The sequence below is a fragment of the Ixodes scapularis genome, unplaced genomic scaffold (assembly GCF_016920785.2).
Source record: "Ixodes scapularis isolate PalLabHiFi unplaced genomic scaffold, ASM1692078v2 PGA_scaffold4__175_contigs__length_147842914, whole genome shotgun sequence".
Lineage (NCBI taxonomy): Eukaryota > Metazoa > Arthropoda > Arachnida > Ixodida > Ixodidae > Ixodes > Ixodes scapularis.
In genome coordinates, this window is record NW_024609879.1 from 19,731,505 (window position 1) to 19,750,215 (window position 18,711).

The window sequence follows — 18,711 nt, forward strand, 5'->3', positions numbered from 1 at the left end:
ATTAAAAAAAAAGTCAACTTTCAGCGGACGTACCACATGTTCGAGCTCTCTGCAAAGACCATTTTAATAAAAAGGTTCTGGCGAGCGCCATATGTACAAAAGGCGTCCCTATGGTGCGTGCTTTGCCCGCTTTCCCAAGCCACAAGAACGCCCGCGCTGGCATTCTGGGCTGTGGAGTTCCCACCCTAGGGTGCCTCAACGTCCTTTCCTACCCTGGTCTCTGGGTTTCTAAACATTGGAAATACATGGGGGGCCTTAATTCCTGACTATCTCACGGTAAAACTAACCTTTGTTTTATAGAAAGTCGCTTGCGCGTGCCAAAGAAAACACGTGAAGGAACTTTAGCCGATAAAATAACATAAAGAACACTATTCCAAACTACGGACTGACGCTGAGATTTCGGAGCCCATGCACCTCACAAAACGACGGGTTGATGAAAGGTATGGTATGAGTTTCGTAAGAATGATTACGATCGCTACGGTTTCATGGCGTAGAGTATGTGGGGTATAATGATGGACAGGAGTTTACTAAATGCTGTCCTAAAGGCCTGCTTCTCGATTGAAGTCGAAACGGGGTCAGCGGTGGAGGAGAAAAATGATTCCGGAAGTAATAGTCCCAAAACAAATGGCACGGTAACAATGGTCCGTCACGTGAGAACAACAATTCAATCCCCCGCTAAATTTAGCGGAAAAATTTACGTCACGTGAACTCAACGGGAATTCAATTTCCCACAAAATTTAGCTTTAAAATTGACGTCACGTGACCTCAAGTCCAATTCATTTTCCCCTCTAAATTTTGCGGGGAAAGTGACGTCACATGACTTGGTGTCACGTCACCTAGGAACAAATTCAGTTTCTCTGCTAAATTTAGCGGGAAAATTGACGTCATATGACCTCAAGTCCAATTCATTTTCCCCTCTAAATTTTGCGGGGAAAGTGACGTCACATGACTTGGTGTCGCGTCACCTAGGAACAAATTCAGTTTCTCTGCTAAATTTAGCGGAAAAATTGACGTCACGTGACCTCAAGTCCAATTCATTTTCCCCTCTAAATTTTGCGGGGAAAGTGACGTCACATGACTTGGTGTCGCTTCACCTAGGAACAAATTCAGTTTCTCTGCTAAATTTAGCGGGAAAATTGACGTCACGTGACCTCAAGTCCAATTCATTTTCCCCTCTAAATTTTGCGGGGAAAGTGACGTCACATGACTTGGTGTCACGTCACCTAGGAACAAATTCGGTTCCTCTGCTAAATTGAGCGGGAAAATTGACGTCACGTGACCTCAAGTCCAATTCATTTTCCCCTCTAAATTTTGCGGGGAAAGTGACGTCACATGACTTGGTGTCACGTCACCTAGGAACAAATTCAGTTTCTCTGCTAAATTTAGCGGGAAAATTGACGTCACGTGACCTCAAGTCCAATTCATTTTCCCCTCTAAATTTTGCGGGGAAAGTGACGTCACATGACTTGGTGTCACGTCACCTAGGAACAAATTCAGTTTCTCTGCTAAATTTAGCGGGAAAATTGACGTCACGTGACCTCAAGTCCAATTCATTTTCCCCTCTAAATTTTGCGGGAAAGTGACGTCACATGACTTGGTGTCACGTCACCTAGGAACAAATTCAGTTTCTCTGCAAAATTTAGCGGGAAAATTGACGTCTCATGAACTTGACAGCAATTCTATTCCCCGCTAAATTGAGCGGGAAAAATAACGTCACGTGACCACAACACCAATTCAATTTCCCCGCTAAATTTAGGGAGGAAAATGGCGTCACATGACTTGGTGTCACAGTCTTGGGTAAGTTACTTTGAAAAAGTTATTAGTTACAGTACAGATAGTTTGACAAAAATGTGTTTAAGTTACAGTTACTTAAAGGCCGCTGTACAAACGGGACGTTCTGCAGGGAAGAACCTTCTCTCCCGAAGCTGGAGACGGCAAGGGAAAGGGCCAGCGTTGGGTGGAAAGGGCGTCTAGAGGATGGGATTAGCCTCGGGGCGAGGCCATTCTCTCGAGAGGGAGTGGGGACGGAACAAAGCTGCCGTGGGGGTTCTGGCTACCAGGTGGAAGATAAGCTTGTCAAACGGCGACCTCGGATGCGAGGACGGGCACGTCAGAGAATTTGAAAATAGCTGCTTGATTAGCCGGAGGACCCAGTGCGGTCTACTGGCTTTAGAAGGTGACTCGGATGAAGAAAACTCGTTTTGCTCCAAAACTCTAAAAGCATTCTGGAACGTGAACTCTTGCCACAAATAAAAATAACACATACATGAAAAACTACGAAGGCACATAAGCTTTCTCCTATGATGTGAGAATGCGTGAGCATTACAGGCAGAGTTATGTTGGCGCAACTTGCAATAAAGAAAGAAAAAAGAAGTTATGCTGGCGCAACTAAGCGCAACGAATAGCGCGCTAGTTTCACGATCCAGAGGGCCTAGCTTCGAAACCGGGCAGGGGATGGTTTTTTTCTCGTGTTCTTTCTCTATTTCGTTTACAGTATTTTTTTTTTGTTCGGTCACGTGATAATAAAAATCACATGAACAGAATTTGTTTTGGCCACGTCACTAGAGATTTTTTTTTCTTATTTCTCCTTTTCTTCTGTCTTTTTTCCCCTTTTTTTCGGTTTATGCTCCCTTTTGCAAAACTCTTTGCACCTATTTCGCGTTACTTTGGCGTCAGCCAAATCATTTTATTTATGGCAGGGAATTCTGCCGTACGTATCTTATGTTACTATTACCAATCCTGGCTTGCAATACGCATAGAGAATTTCGTCCGGCAACCAGTTTGGGAATGACGAGGCCAAATTTGTGTTATAATTTTTTTGAGGTATAAGCATAATTTCGGCCTTTTATCCGTCGGTCTCTATGATTGGCTCTTCAAGTACCTTTTGGGAAGGCAGACGACTGGCATTTTTAGAGTGCACGTGTGTCGACTAGAGTGAACATTGCTGAAGTGCCTCCAGTGGGATTTTGGCCGTAAATAACTGGAGGCCCCGGGCAAACCCACCCAATGTAGAAAACGGACGAATCCCAGCCGAGTCAAACTACCGGCTTGCAAACGCAATCGTGTTGACAATAGCCCCAAGGGGTTTGTATGACTCTCTCTGGCGGTGTGCAGAGGGTAAAGACACGGAGGTAATACATGCTTTCGCCTAGTCACCTCGCAAACGGTTGGGTATTGGCTGCAGAGATCCATTTCGCTTTGTTTTATCACCGGGATTATAGCTTGATTTCTGTGTTCCTAATTTCAGAGACAGAACGAAATCGCTTTTCTCGTGTGGCGTCACGGCGGTGAGACAGAAATCAATCAGTGTACCGGAATTCGACGCTTGTGCTCGTTCTATAGCGCTTCTAAAAACCGTGAGATCACGGCTGTGCAACGTCAACAATGCATAAACTGCAGTTACTTGTACTCGTATTGCATCGTGAGGGAACGACTATGACTGGGTAAACAGGAATAGGGAGAATGGGTGCGTGTGATTTGTTGAAGTTCGAATCAACAAATCAAGCTTCAACGAATGCGATAGTATTGCATTCACTCAACCAGCTATATGAGTTTTCAGACGGTACCTTCCAAGTATGCGATTCGTGTTCTGCCAGTGGTACCTCAGCTAAATTAAAAAAACAAAATCCACGATGAAAAAAAAAAAAAAAAAAGTTTACGGTGACTCGAGCCGTTTCCGCGCCAAATCATGTTTTACGTAAGCGTAATCTTGGGTTCGATGCACGACGAGGGGTCTTCAATCATAAAAATAGTTTGATTACGATTATTGGCAACGCTAGAAATTTGAAAGCCAAGCAGTGAAGACAACGGTGTTCTTATAAATATAATATACATTTTATTTTACACTGTTTGAATACGCTGCCGTTGTTACGTTCTTGAATTATTGGCTAGCTTGTGGCGGACAGGGAAGTCATGCAGGACCATATGATAGGACCTACACTAAACCTGCCGCGCTTCGAAAAATGTTAGTCCAATGCATACAAGCTTGTTCAAGGCGGACGGAGCGTTGCGCATCCGGCAAAGCGCATTCGATCGCTGCCCGCGGCGTTTTTTTTTTTTTTTTTTTTTTTTTTTTTTAGCAGCGAAATAGTTTTTGGTCAAGCAGCAGGCCCCCTCTTCGGCGGGTTAGGCCGGATTAACGGAGGCGTCTCCTAATCCATTCTCCGTGTTGTCCCCTCGGGGGAGGGCGGTAAACAGGTGGGGGAGGGCGGTGAAGGAAGGAAAGGAGGGCAGGAGAGGAGGAAACGCAGAAAAAGTGGAAAGCGCGAACTGTACGGCGGCCTTTAACAACAAATGTAACGCGTTACAGTTACAGTTACTTTGTCATAGCAACTTAGTTCCTTTCAAGATAATTTCCTTCTTTTAATTTAATGGGACACTGACAGGGTATTTATGCTTGCCAAAGTTTTTATTTGTACATGACATATGAGAGCCCAACTGCCCACAAATCAATTCGCGGCTCGAAATTCGTTTTCATTTCACCCGAAAATCCTGCCGACCGAGAACTGGCCGGTTTGAGTCGCGCTCACTCTCTTCTCCGTGGTCACGTGCCGTTTTCTATGGTTTAGACACAACCACCAAAGATAATCAACGTCGTGGGTCATCGAAGGGACACACAGAATATTAAAAATAGAAAAGATGTATCATTCCCATTTGTTTATGGCTTCTAAAAAGCTGGAAATACGGTGATTGGGAATAAAAAATATCACAGCCACGTGCTTGCGCCAACTCTCCCTTCCTCCATATTTCTTCTTCCTCCCCAGTCCAGTTTCCGTTTCGGTTTCGAGCAGTTGCGTTTTTTTACTTTATCAAAAGTATACGTGACGCTGTAAAAACACATGATTGTGTAGCCTTCTGACACTAAAATAAGTAGCCTGGCAAAAAATAAAAACAATATTTTCTTGCGGGGTGTCAGTGTCCCTTTCACTATGAAGACAGCGATGAACACACACGATGACTACTAAATTTGTTCCTAGGTGACGTGACACCGTTTTTTGGCTTTCGGCGGGTTCCTGGAAACTTGGATTCTTTAATTCATTGGATTAAGTACGGTTCATTCATCTGCGCAATTTCGTTTATATCCTCCTCGGAGACCACGTACGATGGTGTGAAGTGCCCGTGCTGTATATTCAATAACGTGGCTCTTGATTCTCGCAGATGATGATGATACCGTGTCTCTAAAAGCTCATAAAACAAAGAATACTACTACATGTACACGGGGCGAGACAAGCAGTGGGAGGATTTCTGGAGCACAAACGAGCACGTACCACGTGACACTAAGCGTCGTACCGCGTTCCACGCGGCGGCGTGTGTTTCCAGAACACCTCCGATTGGATACATTTCGTTTCTTGTGCATTAATAAGACAGGTAGGAAACGCCAGGAAGCCAAGGTGGAGTGGTGTGATTCCATTTTCGAACGCCGAGGCGAGCGAACGTGGCATCATGAGCTCCCGTGGAGCGGTTTCAGCGGCCCTCGCCGGCCGCGGTAACAGGGCTGAAGACAACACCCAGGACTACAACGTCATCCTGCCTCCTTTGCCAACAGGGTTTCTTCATGCGGACGTGAAGGGGCGGCCGTACCGCGTCGAGGACTTTCGCGACGCGTTGATTCGTCTGGCTTTGCTTCCCGAGGTCTTGGCCCTCGGGGCTTACCAGATGAATCACGTGTGGGCAGTAACGTTTAAGAACGACGAAGGCAAAAAGAAAATGCTGACAACGCCGGAGCTGACAGTTAAAGGACGCCGATGCATCGTTATCGACCCCAGCCACCAGGACGTTCGCGTCAAACTTCATTGGCTGCTCTTTAGCTTCGCCGACGGTGATGTTAGAGAGGCCCTGGCGCCGTACGGCAAGGTCATCGAAGTGGCCAGAGAAAAGTGGCGTGTCGACGGCTGCCAGAGCGTCGGCACCATGACGCGCACGGCGGTACTTCGGCTGAAGGCGGGCATCACCTGCGACGACATCCCGCACCAGTTGCGGGTGGGCGGAGAGCTAGCTCTCGTCGTCGTGCCTGGAAGAGCTCCGCTTTGTCTTCGGTGCCAGCAGACGGGGCACATCCGCAAGGAGTGTCGCGTCCCACGATGCAACGTCTGCCGTCGTTTCGGCCACGAGGGCTCTCACTGCGTCCGAACGTATGCGGCGGCTGCTGCGCCTGTGGGGGGCCTGGAGAAATCCGAGCTCCTTATGGACGAAGACGACGCCGAGGAGGCTGCCGCGGGTTCTACAGACAAAAGAAGCCCTGTAGCGAACGCTCTCCCCGCGGCCGGGAACGTGGCGGAGACGAACACGAGTGATGCGTCGCCAAGTGCTGGCGAGACGGAGCACGCTGGGCAGCAGGATATGGTGGCGACGGAAGCGCCTACACCGTCCGGTGTGGAGGGCATCAACTCCAATGAAGTCAACGGGCAGCCGGCAGTCGACGTCCCCATGAACGACGCAGAGAAAAAGGCGAAAAGGACGCGGGAGGAAAACGTCGCAGGCCCCAAGGATTCGGAGCAGGAAGAGCCTCCGTCAAAGGCTCTGGATGCGGCGGTCCACAGTCAATGCGAATGCAACTGTGGACGACAAGGAGACAGTCAAGCCACCCCCGTGATAGCATGCGCCGGAGTTTGACGGGGTCCTCGGAGTCTGTGCAAGCAAAGTGCAGTAGCCAACATCGCGCTTGGCGGAACAGATGGACGCACGACCCGAGGTAAGCACCATGGGGTCCCTCTCCCTCTGAATGGCGGTGACGTTAGAAGCTCCTTTACGTGTTGCCACGATCAACGTCCGTGGGCTTGCGGCGACGAGACGCCGGCAATATCAACTTAACCGACTATTAGCCGAGAACGAGATAGACATCGTGGCCGTGCAGGAAACGAAGATCGAAAGCCTAGAGCAGACGGACCGCATGGTGCAACCGTTTCGAACTCTTTTCAATGTTTGTGTCTCACACGCTGTTGGAACTTCCGGCGGTTGCTGTTTGTTTTTCCGCCGGTCTCTAGGCGTCGTTGAGACGGCCATGGCTTCGTGTGCGTCTGGCCGTTTTGTGTTCTGCGATTTTTCTTTTTCAGGTATAGACTGGCGCGTTATTTGTGTTTATGCTCCGACTAACGAGCGTGAACGTAGACAAACTTTTGAGGGACTGAGTGAGTTCCTTAGGAGTGAAAGAGTTCTTATTTTTCTCGGAGATTTCAATTGCGTCTGCGCACCAGAGGATCGTGCTAATGCAACCCGGGTTCGCGACTTAAGTGCTCTTTATTTGAATGACATTGTCGCTGAAAATGCGTTAGAGGACGTCGCAAACGTCACCGCCAAAAGTAGCGTTCATTTCACGCACTTTCAGGGCCTTAGTCAAGCTCGACTGGACAGGGCTTACGTTTCGCTTAGTCTTGTCCCGCTGTGCGACAACTACTCCGTTCAACCTGTTTCTTTCAGCGATCATGCGTTAGTTATGTTCACCCTCGGTAAAAAATTAAAAAAGGCAAGATGGGAATGGTCGCTTTGGAAAATGAACATTAGCCTCATGAAGGATGACGTTTTTTAATCTAACGTAGATGATTTATTTAGGAAATTTTTCGAAGACGAGAGGACAATGTGGGGTGCTAGGTGGGAGCTTTTCAAAGAAGAGGTAAAAATTAACGCAATTGAAAGGAGCACCAGCCTTAAAGGGGCCCTCCGGAGCGTTCTGCAATGGTCTATTTATGGCGGTAACTCAATCTATGGGTCCTAAGGATCCTAAAAATCGTAAAATTACGGTCATGCGCGGCGGATTTCCCTATTAAAATTGCTATCAAAGTCCCCGGCACGCCCCCCTTTCTGAGATGACCCCGGAAAACGGGAGGGGCATCTCTTTACGCATCAGCCAATGGCAATCGAAGGATTCCAGTGTCACTGCGCGTCACCGACCGCCGACCCGCGGAGGAATCTCTCCAACACGCGGACACGCGCGGACCGTCGTCAAGGGGCCCGGACCAAAGTTGCCCGGACTTTGTGCTCAGCATTCGTCGTTCGTCGCATCGCACGGTCGCGCTATGGACCTTTCGGACCTTACGTCTCTAGAGCTCGAAATCCTGGAACGGACAGCTGACATGGGTGCCATATCCTATGATTCGACCCCGATGCGCGACGTCGACGAACGCAGCGCCGCGGGCACCGACTGTGGCAACGACGAACGGCCGCGCCGCGGTGAAACGAGTACGCAAGAGCTGGAAGACGCACCCGACGATGGAACCGGGCGGCTTGGGAACACGGACTGGTACGTGGTGCGCTCCATTATACCCCGCTTTATTGGGTAATTGATGCGTGTTTTCTGCGAAGGTGTCTATGTGGTTCCTGCGCGCCGATGGAGACCGTCGTCGAGTGCGTCTGCTGCCGCGAATACCCGGCCGTCGCACGGAAGCAGCAGGGCCGGCAGGGCTGCGTAACGGGCCACCCGGACTTCGAGGCCCTGTGCCTCAACCCTGAGGTGTTGAGGTTGGCCTACCTCAACATGCGGCACTACGGGCAGCAAGGGATGGGCGCAAGTGCCAGCGAGTGAGTACGATGTCATGCTTTGCGCGTGAGCAAACTCACCATGTCTCGGTGAGGACCGTGCCCTCGGCAACTACGTTCACTGTCCGATTCACAGCGTACATACGTACTTGTAATAACTTGTTGTTAGGCTAGATGAACGTTTAGCACCATCCTGGGAAGCGGTCGATGAATTGTTTGTGTTGCCGATAGTGAAATTAATCATAACCCCCACTGTCCAGGCGCAATATAGCGCTCCAGGGAGGCTTTCAAGAGACTAAATGAGAAGCAGCCTGCCTAGTTACCACCCAGTCATTTGTTCAATACAGAAACACGAACACTTCCTACTGCTGTCCGACTATAAACTACACAATTCTTATATGTTCTAAACGAACTGTTCTGACGAGACCGCCCTCTTCGAGTGTTACACTTCTTCCCGTTAGGCCAGATCATGGAGAGCTATTTTTCCTTGCATTTGCGGTTATCAGTTTAGATATGTCATTTTCTTGCTCTGTTTAGATGCAATGTTATGCAACAATAGCACTATGAAATATACGACAGTCACATGGCGTCGTCTCTTGTCGAGACGGCCTCGCCTCGTCGAGAGCAATAGAAGGCGACACCTTGGATGTACATATGCTTTGGCGTTGTCCCCATGCCCAATGCTCCCTTACCTCCCTCTTTTTCACCCTTCTCGACCCTCTGACTAGGCAGGCTGGCTCGCTCGCCCCCCCCCCCCCCCCCCCCCCCCCAGCTTCAACTCGTTGATACACTACTGCTCCTACTGGTACAGCATGTCCGTGCTGTACCGGGTGAGCACTGGTGGCCCCAATCAAGCACCGGACTATGGTGTAACTAATAAAGGTTCCCTCTCTCTCTCTTTCTCTGTCTCTCAAGAGAGTAGTGGATATCCCACACGTTTGGCTTTGGCGCAAACGACAAAGATAACGCAGTCCGTGTCAGAAACCCAAGTCTGGCTCGCAGCTTGCTCAAATGGTGTCTCTGAACAGAGCCGAATTAGCGCCTGAAGCCCCTCTACAAGCTCGCAGAGAGCAGGTGGCCGCAAAGGCTTGAAAGTCCTACTTTGTCAACGAGAGGCGAAGATTAACTCGCTCCCGAGATTGTATTCGTCTCATGCAGTTTCCTTGCTTTTCTGTCTTAGCATAACTCAGCAAAGGGTGAAAGCTACTGCCCTTGTGGGCCAGTCTGAGCGACGGAGCTAAGCACGTGCCAAGATTCCACAGGAGGAGTACACTAAGACATTACGTTGTCACATGCATTGTTCTTACACGCCCCGATTGGCTTGCTGATGCCGTAGCTTTTGCATTTTCCCAAGTTCGGAAAAACGAAGAATTACTGTTTCCAGATTCTTTCCTGCTAGCTTCATGGACTGGACCAGCACTATACTACAGAACAACACTTTCGAAGCAACAAATAAATAAGCACGAAGTTATGATATTGACGCAGTAATTCGCAACCGTGTTGGGGAAGGATGCTCCAGTCACTTTGTTTCTCAGAGCTAAGAGTTCAGAAAACTGCATACACCTACTTTATCTTGCATGCATCAATGCCTTGTTGCTATCTTAAAAATGAGCTTAGCTATGCCAGCTAAGCTGATGCTGGGCAATCTTTTTGAGAAGAAACAAACACCAACTGCTTCAAGTGCACTGTCAACGTCGACAGTACAGTTGGCACCTTCAGCTCAGACATCCTCGTCCTTTTACCTGGTCTAGTCTCTGCGTGTGACCTTCAAGCCCATCAAAACAGGGGCCGATATCAAAATGACGAAAATCAAAATGTAAAGGCCAAACATTGAAACGTCGAAAAATAAAATGCCGAACAGCAAAACGCCGAAAGGTGAGAATGCGTACATATCTGATCGCCATATTTGGTACGGTATTGGCAGATGCTAGCTGCACCAGTGTGTTGGAATCATGGAAGTGTCTTCCGCCAAATTAGGAGCATGAAAAATGTGCAAGCTGCGCTCGAAGACGACATCGAGGCAGAAATCAGATTAGAACCTCGCCATCTACCACACAAGAAGCAAAGCATGCGAGAAGAGAGCCTGACAGCCGCTTTGGGCAACTGGGACAAGCTCAACATCCTTAGCTTTCTTTGGGAAATACGCACAAACTATTAGATCATATTCAACAAACAAAGAATTCCTCTGGCAGAACAAATGTGTCTTCCACTTTCTCAATCTAGAACCCTGTAGGTTCGTGTTGAACATAATATTTTGGAATTGTTTGGTCTCTGGTACCGGGTGATTCGGCTAATAGAGATTTCGGCGGTTTGTTCTTTCAGCATTTTTTATTTTTGGCATTTCGATAATGCATCCTTTCAATTTTTGGGTGTCCCAAGCGAGTGCAATGTTCTCTGGTCAAAACAATCAAAAACTTGAGAACGATGACATAGGCACAGATTGCTGTTGAGTCCATGGATGCCACTACGTCTTTCCTCTAGAAGGCAAGTGGAGACATATTCCAACCCTATCGGCAAAAGTCATATTCTTTACTCCAGTATCCAAATTGTCAGAAGGGGCTTTAGACGGTGTTTGCATGCTTTTTGGTCAAGAAACTACACAAAAAGGCAGTCATTGAAGGCTCATTGCTCTGGTTCGTGCACCGTTTACAATGCAATGGCAATGCGAACTAGAAACCTTCCATTCGCCCAGCGATGCAAAGTATCCCCCCTCCCCCCCCCCCCCACACACACACACACACCAGCAATGTAAAACACCCCCCTGAAACAAATTTCTGGCTATGCCACTGCAGGCCATGCACTCCAAAAAATAAAAAAAATTCCTCCTTCCCATACTATAATTGTCAAGGCAGTGCAGCCATATGGGGGGCGTACCATACTGATTTACGATTTATTAGGTAGGTGTGTCGACCTCCTCAACGTAGTCCCCCTGGAGACGAACGCACTGGTTCTGGTAGTGTGGCAGCCTTTCCGTTCCGTTCCGGGACCACTCTTTGGGAGTGCTTCGCACCCACGCCTGGACAGCCGCTTCGAGTTCACCAGTGTCCATGAAATAGGGTCCTCATAGGTGGTTTTTTCATGGTGCTGAATGGCTGATGGTCACTGCGGGCTAGGTTGAGGGAGTACGGTGAATGTAGGGATGGGCATTGTCATGCTGCAAGAGCGTACCTGCCGCCCCTTTCCCTGGCAGCTTCTCGTGAATGGCGCAATCACCTGAGGGTAGCCACATACGGGGCGATGTTGATGGTGGTGGCCGGTTACATGCAGTCAATGAGCATAATGCCCTCCATATTCAGAAAGCCACGCGAGGATGTCTTTGCGGACATTGATGACTCGGAGGCATCTGTCCAGGCGTGGGTGAGACACACTTATAAACAGTGCAGTGATGTGATTGCTGCGCCAATTGCGCCAAACTGCACCAAGGGGCTAACTTTGCTACATCCTGCTACATTTCACCGAAATATGGCTAATCCGTGCCAAGCCTGCGCCAAAGAAGCAATTTTGGTCGCCTTTCAAAAACGAAACGAAACTGAAAACCGTAATTGAGCATGCGTAAGCTAGGTCGCACAAGACGCCACCCGACACAAAGTACCCTGTATTAATCGTCTATTTGGTCTTGCATGATTTTTCCCGACGTCTCGCGTTTCGTGCACTCGTCGTCTAAGGAATCTCGTCTCGCGTCTTTTTTTTTTTTTTTTTTTAGCGGTAGACACGGGCGTGTGCGGACTCTCAGACGTTAGTGTATCGGGTGCCAAACATGCCGTCATGCTGTGAGACAAAACCACGTTTTTGCGCGGCAGGAGTTACTTTTTGAGCTGAAGCGCTCGCGCGACGTTGTGTGTTGCCGTCCCACGTCGCTGCAGATATGGCGCTTACTAAACTGAAACGCATCGACATTCCTGCTCTTGTTTAAATCATACGCTGCTATAAAAATCCCTCTCTAACTCAATGACTGCTTGGCGAAGTTTTGATTACTTAGGTTTTTCCTGGTGGGCTTTCTTTCGAGAGGGACCCCGGTACGTGAAAAATCTGCCGCAAAAGAAAGTTGGTGAAGAGAAGTGAGCTAAAGCAAAGAAGGCAATGTCTGCACGCTGAACCCGCACAGCGTGCTTGTTTGTCTCGAGTTCAGTCGTTGCACGAAGCGCTCCAAGAACTTTTTTGACCTTGATTCGCAGTGTCTTGCATCAATACGCTCAGGTTCTTTTTTTCTGTGTGTTTAGCCTGTACCTCGCCTGCCGGCCTGGCAAGCACAAGTCGCTGGACTGTTTATTGTCGTATGCTGGACAGTTACATTTTGCATACTATTTTGGGAACCATGCAGTTGGCGACGGAGTGCGGAGCGGCATGGTTTCGGTCAAACAGCCGTTGTCTCCGCCCGCGCGACGAAGCACGTGTAACTGCAAGCCTGCCGAAGTGGCCCTTACGTGCATGTGAACATCATTGCAACAAAGGCACCAGCCGGGACGCTTGCAATGCGTTCTTTTACGTTTGCTTACTTTTTTTTTATAAAAATCTGCCACGTCAAGAATTTTGGCGGTGCCAGAAGAGTCCATGTGCGTATGGCAGCTGCCTAATTTGTTGTGCCAAGAGCTGCACAATAGTTTGTGCTCACTTGATTGTCACAAGGGGGGACGCCACGACAACAGCCACACTTGCATCTGCTCGTTTTCTCTGTCGTAACTTTGCCGGCATCTGACAGCATGACACTTTGGCTCCCGTAACATATTTTGTTGCCACTTTGGGACGGCTTTTGGTCCATGGGAGGTATATAGGGCAGTAAACACCCCAGTCAGAGACATGTCAAGGCGTCCTGCCCTCCAATCCTTCCTAGCTTCGATCCCTTAATCCCCAGATCTAGTTGAAAAGCCAAAATCTCAAGGTGGGGTGATAATTATTGGGTGTCTGGGTCTTGATTTACACTATTTTTGGATGCAGATGCCAGACACCCTGAAGCCGATGGATGATCACCTCGACATGTTCCTTGTGGCGCCAGCAACACTTGCACCGCTGGTGTGGCATTCTTTGCACGCTATGCTGGGATAGTTTTTTCGGAGTGCCATGTCTGGACAGCTTATTCAGAAGCAGGCTGTCGTCGTCGAGATCCATGCTTTTTTTTTAACAGATGATGTTGCAGTGCCCACATAGGTGAGTATGACAGAAAAGATTCGAGATTGGAATAGGTCACCAAACAGTATCGCATCATTTTTCGTTAAAATATTTTTCTAACAACACTATTCATTGAAATAAACACTGAAATTCAAAGTTTCTCGTGCAAGAATGGGGAGGCCTGGTGGGGCTCGTATGTATCCCCACTACTCTGATGATAGTAGTGTCACCTCTAAATCAACACAGCATAATGGAAGACATATCGCAGTCTAAAACGGGGAAAAATGTTGATATATGTGTCTTGCAGATGCGTATATGACCAAATAGCAAATGATTGCGGTGCCCTGAGCCCTAAGGTATTCAGGACCAATAAACACATGGGGGTGGTAGCAGCTGTCATGGCAAATGGGAGCTGTCAGAATGACATGTTCGGATATTGACACGGATTGTGTCGGAGAGACATGAAATCACAACTGCTGGAGCCACTCCAGTATTGCATGAGCACTTCAGCTCGTATGTTTACACCAAAACTGTTCTTTGCGAGCTTCATAGAACACTCATGGCCAGGCTGCTATTCTCAAATCCCTAATCACCAGTACCAATGCCAAGCTTCGGCAGTGCCAGCAGCACTTTAGACAATGTTAAATTGGGACGTTCTCTGATGAGTTCACATTCCCTGGCACTTGTGTGCAGGAAACCTTTGCAGTAGGTGTGTGCGAATATTGGTTCAAATTGAATAGTACGTTTGCCATAACCTTTGCGCTGCAAAGGGAAGCCGATGCGACCGGCTCTTTTTGCGCTGTTGATGCTAGAAACGACAGTGCACTATTTGATTCGAACCAATATTTGCACACCACTACTTCACAGGCTTACGAACTGCACTGTTTTGTCCCAAATTAAACAACATCATATGGGGAGCTTTCCCCTGTTCTGGATGAATGGCTCCCATTCCCTCTGGCCAGTGCACATAATTTTGATGTGTCCTTCCCAAACACAGCGATGCAATATTCGTCACCAACACCAACGACAGATATTATCTACAACTATGAACTGGGACCCTGTGAACTTATTTTATGTATCATGACCACGCAACAGATATTCCTTCCTTGTTAATTCCGGTATATAACTGGTTGTTGTGTCGATTGGAGTTGGAGGTGCGTTAGGAGAACCAAGGCCTATAGTTGTTTTTGTTTTTTTTTAAACTCTGGAGCATTTAGAATGAATCTACAGCAGTTCACTTGAATTTGGCTTCCATGTCTAGCCCATCCGACATGGACTGCCAAATAGGGATTCTGCTATGTGATAGCTGGAGTGGACGTAACAGAAAAGCAGAGTATGATTACATGTTTAGAGAAATGAAAACAAGTGTAGAATTTGCCAACAGAGTGATAGGCTTTGCTTCTTACATCCAATCTCTGTCATTGTTCCAGGCACTACAGATTTGCAGCCTACAGGCAGTGTGCCCTGTGGCTGTGGAGCCGCTTGGGAAAGAAGAATAGGCGGCCCCTGCCATCCTGTGTGGTCAAGACAATTAGGGGCAGGTACCCTGCTGACGTGTATGCGGGCTACAGGGATGCAGAATAAATTGCGTTGACCTAGAGACCACGCGACCCCCTTCCCTTGTCTCTTCACCCTCCCTGCATGTGTGTGAAGTCGCTCGTAGCCATGAACGGAATCCTCTAAATCACGTGACCTATTATCTACGATATCACGTGACCATAACTATGATCACATGATCGTAGTCAAACCAAAGCCAGTGCACCTACGTCGCATTCAGTCACACGACGAAGCTGCCTCGGTGGCTCCGAGGCGAGAGTGCCGGCCTACGGATCCCCATGTGGCGGGTTCGAATCCCGGCCGAGGTGCCTGCAATCTGATGGAGGTTTATTGCGGAGAAGGCAGCTTGGTAATCGAGCTTTCGATTGCACGTCAAAAGATCCCCAGGTGGTCGAAATTAATCCTCGGTCCTCCGCTGGGGCGTGCCAGATGCCCGTCGTTGGTTTGGCACGTAAAACCCCCAAATTTGATTTGAGTCGCACGACCGGATTGCTTCATTTTCCTCCTAGAATCCAAAGGCTGTCATCAAAACTACTAGGGCGTGAGAAGTGCTCATTTGGAACACTAACCTAAGCAGTAAAATTTGGCACCCACTAATACCATTTTAAAGTAAAGATAGAAAAAGCACCGATGTCATGTTCGCACTAACAGTGTTGTGCAGTGTACTTCTACTTTCTTCTGGATCTGTTCTTTCAAATGGGGAAACTGCATATAACCTGGAAAAATCTGACTGCATGAAGCTACAAGATGCTTCCCTACATCAGCCGTCTGAGCGTGCCGGTGCGATGAGGCGAAGAAAGGCGAATTGCGATTGCTGCAGTTTTCAGAGGGACGTGGTCGATTGTTCCGAGGGTCTGGATGACGACGTGGCTAACATGACAAACAAATGACGTTCTGCTTGGGTGACTATACTCGGTGACAGGTCAAGAACGAAGTGGAAGCTCCTCCCACACCTTTCCACTTCAGTGCGGCGAACGACGGAGAGGAGGTCGCCTCCTCTCCAGCATTCGCTCTACTAAAGTGGAAAGAGGTGGGAGGAGCTTCCACTTCGTTCTTGACCTGTCACCGACTATAGGCATGCTGTAAATTGTTTTACTTTTTTTATTTAGAATTCATTGCCAACCTACATTTCATTACTGTACTCTCAACATGTGCTCTAGTATAGACTTTTCCAGTCCAAGCCTTCTGCGAAATCCTTTTTTTACTTGGCTGTGGAATGCTTTTTGAGCATGCACAATAGATCCCCTGCATGGAATATTCTATGCCTCCACAGCCCAGTTACCCTGGATTTTTCCTCCCGGTGATAAATAGGATCTGCTTATATATTTCAGTGAATACTACGATTGTTAGTTTATATTGTCGTTATAATTGGCAAGTATACCCTCACATCATGCAAATACTTTGAGGCAATGGCACAATTTCGGTCGGGTTTTTAGTTAGGCATAGTGCAGTATTCTAGTTACATCGACCCATGTATTGACCTCACAATGCAGAAATCATCCAGGGGATCACAAAATTAGTACTACCATCGGCATCACTTGTTTTCAATTATGAAATTATGTCCTTTTGGTCATGCAAATTTCTACACCTTCCAGGTTCTGGTACCGAGAAGTCAAGTTGTTGGAAAATTAATGCAGTTTATTTCAATCGTAAGGTTAGCAAATGTGCCTTACTTATTTGCAAGCAGGTCAATAATGACAGAAAACAAATGTTGCAGACGGGGGGGAAAACCGTGGTGTAGACTGGAAAATGCAGCAGTTTTTAAATTGCCATAAAAAACTTCTGTTAATATTTTCAGTGTTATATGCAACCACCCCACTTATGTTATTGCTGCATTACCAGCCTACCTCCTGGATGAAAACCCTATTTATTGGAAACACGGGCGGGCTGCCCCGCCTCGGTGCAGTCTCCACAGCACGTGCGCTCATCAGCCCATGAAAAGAAAGATGGATAAGGCATTGTGTTACAGTCTTCAGAAAAGTGTCGGTTGGGTTCCGAAAATGCTTCAATTTTCTAAAACTGCTGCGATGGGCTAAGCTTGTGAACTGGGGATGGGATCTCTGGTGCAGAACTACATGCTATTCAAAATAGCACTTGATCCGCCTTCATTGTGGTGTGCCCACAATGAATATGACAATACGGTCACCGATTTCCTCGATCTTGAAAGCTTGCACAAATTATAGCTAGGATCCTGCGTTCTTGAATTTAATTTTTTTAGCAAAATTAGAGGGTGTTTTTTTTTTTTTTTTGAACCATCAATTTGGAGCTTCCATTTATGTACGCAAAGTTCGGAGTCTTTCGGCATTTTCGATGAGGCAAATGAAAGGTAGAAAACAGCAGTTTGTGAATTTAGTAAAGCAGCATTTTCATATGAGAGCCGTATTCATCTACTGTCGTAGAGGGCCTACCTCATTTTTATTATAAGGGGCTACACGGCAACGGAAGTTGACACTGCAATAAGAGGAGAATTGCAAAAATTGTTCGAAGATTCCGGGAAATATAAAGACTGGTGGGGCTTATAACAGCTGGCAGACCGAAAAATTGAGTTTTTCAAATGAATCTGAATCAGCAAAATTTTAACGGCTAGTGTTTTTTGGAGTTTATCAGGTTTATCTGAGAACGCAGAACCCTAATTACAGCTAATGGACTGGGAAGAATTATAGCACTGGCCTGTCCTCATCTCCTAATTCCTCTACTGTTGGCACTGATGTGCCAACAATAGAGGTGCACCATGCTGGGCTTGAAAAATCCGGCTTGAGAGGGCAGGTGCCAATGCTTGCATCTCTCCATTACGCTTGATCGTGGCCCTAAAATCAAGCATTATCAATAGAGGAGATCTGCATTTCTGTGAAAAATAATTGCAGACAGATCTAATGTCCTCCTTACTGTCGGTCAGGGTGTCCTAACGGAAAACGATGATCCATTTTGCAGCTCGGCTGTTTTCTCTTGGGTCTGTCTGCTTGCATTCGCCGTACGTCCTGCAAAACAAAGCGGTTGCCTACCATGGTAGTTTTCATTAGGACGAGGCTCCTGTGTGCTTACCACTGGCAGCATGAAAGATCCAACCAGGTCTTTGCTGCCTGCTGCTGTCCACCTCGTTGACAGACTTTCCAGCCTACAGTGAAAATTCAGACTGTTGCATAATTACACTCCTAGACATTCCAAGTTGGGCTAGATGGGCGTTCACACTGAAGTTAGTGTCGTCCTCACCGCAAGTTGAGCTGTAGCCTTGAGTCTCGCTGTTTGGTGACTTTTCTGTGACTCCGACATTGCCACCGGCTAAAGTTCCTTGCCCTCTTTTGAGATAGGCATGCCATGACCAGCTTGATTAGGCCCTAAAATGGATCATTCTCATGAGGAGAGATCTGTATTTCTGTGAAAAATGATTGCGGACAGATCTAATGTCCTCCTTACTGTCGGTCAGGGTGTCCTAACGGAAAACGATGATCCATTTTGCAGCTCGGCTGTTTTCTCTCGGGTCTGTCTGCTTGCATTCGCCATACGTCCTGCAAAACAAAGCGGTTGCCTACCATGGTAGTTTTCATTAGGACGAGGCTCCTGTGTGCTTACCACTGG

The 18,711-nt window shown here is 47.7% G+C and overlaps 1 protein-coding gene across 1 annotated transcript; it reads left to right on the plus strand.

Annotated features, from left to right (window-relative positions):
- Positions 1–8,180: 8,180 nt before the first annotated feature.
- Positions 8,181–15,175, plus strand: LOC121837586 (P2X purinoceptor 7-like; the record flags this gene model as incomplete). The annotated part of the gene is made up of 3 exons (XM_042293234.1): positions 8,181–8,236; positions 8,299–8,514; positions 15,009–15,175. Coding segments are annotated over 3 exons (426 nt in total), but the record flags the coding sequence as incomplete, so codon positions are not given.
- Positions 15,176–18,711: the final 3,536 nt, after the last annotated feature.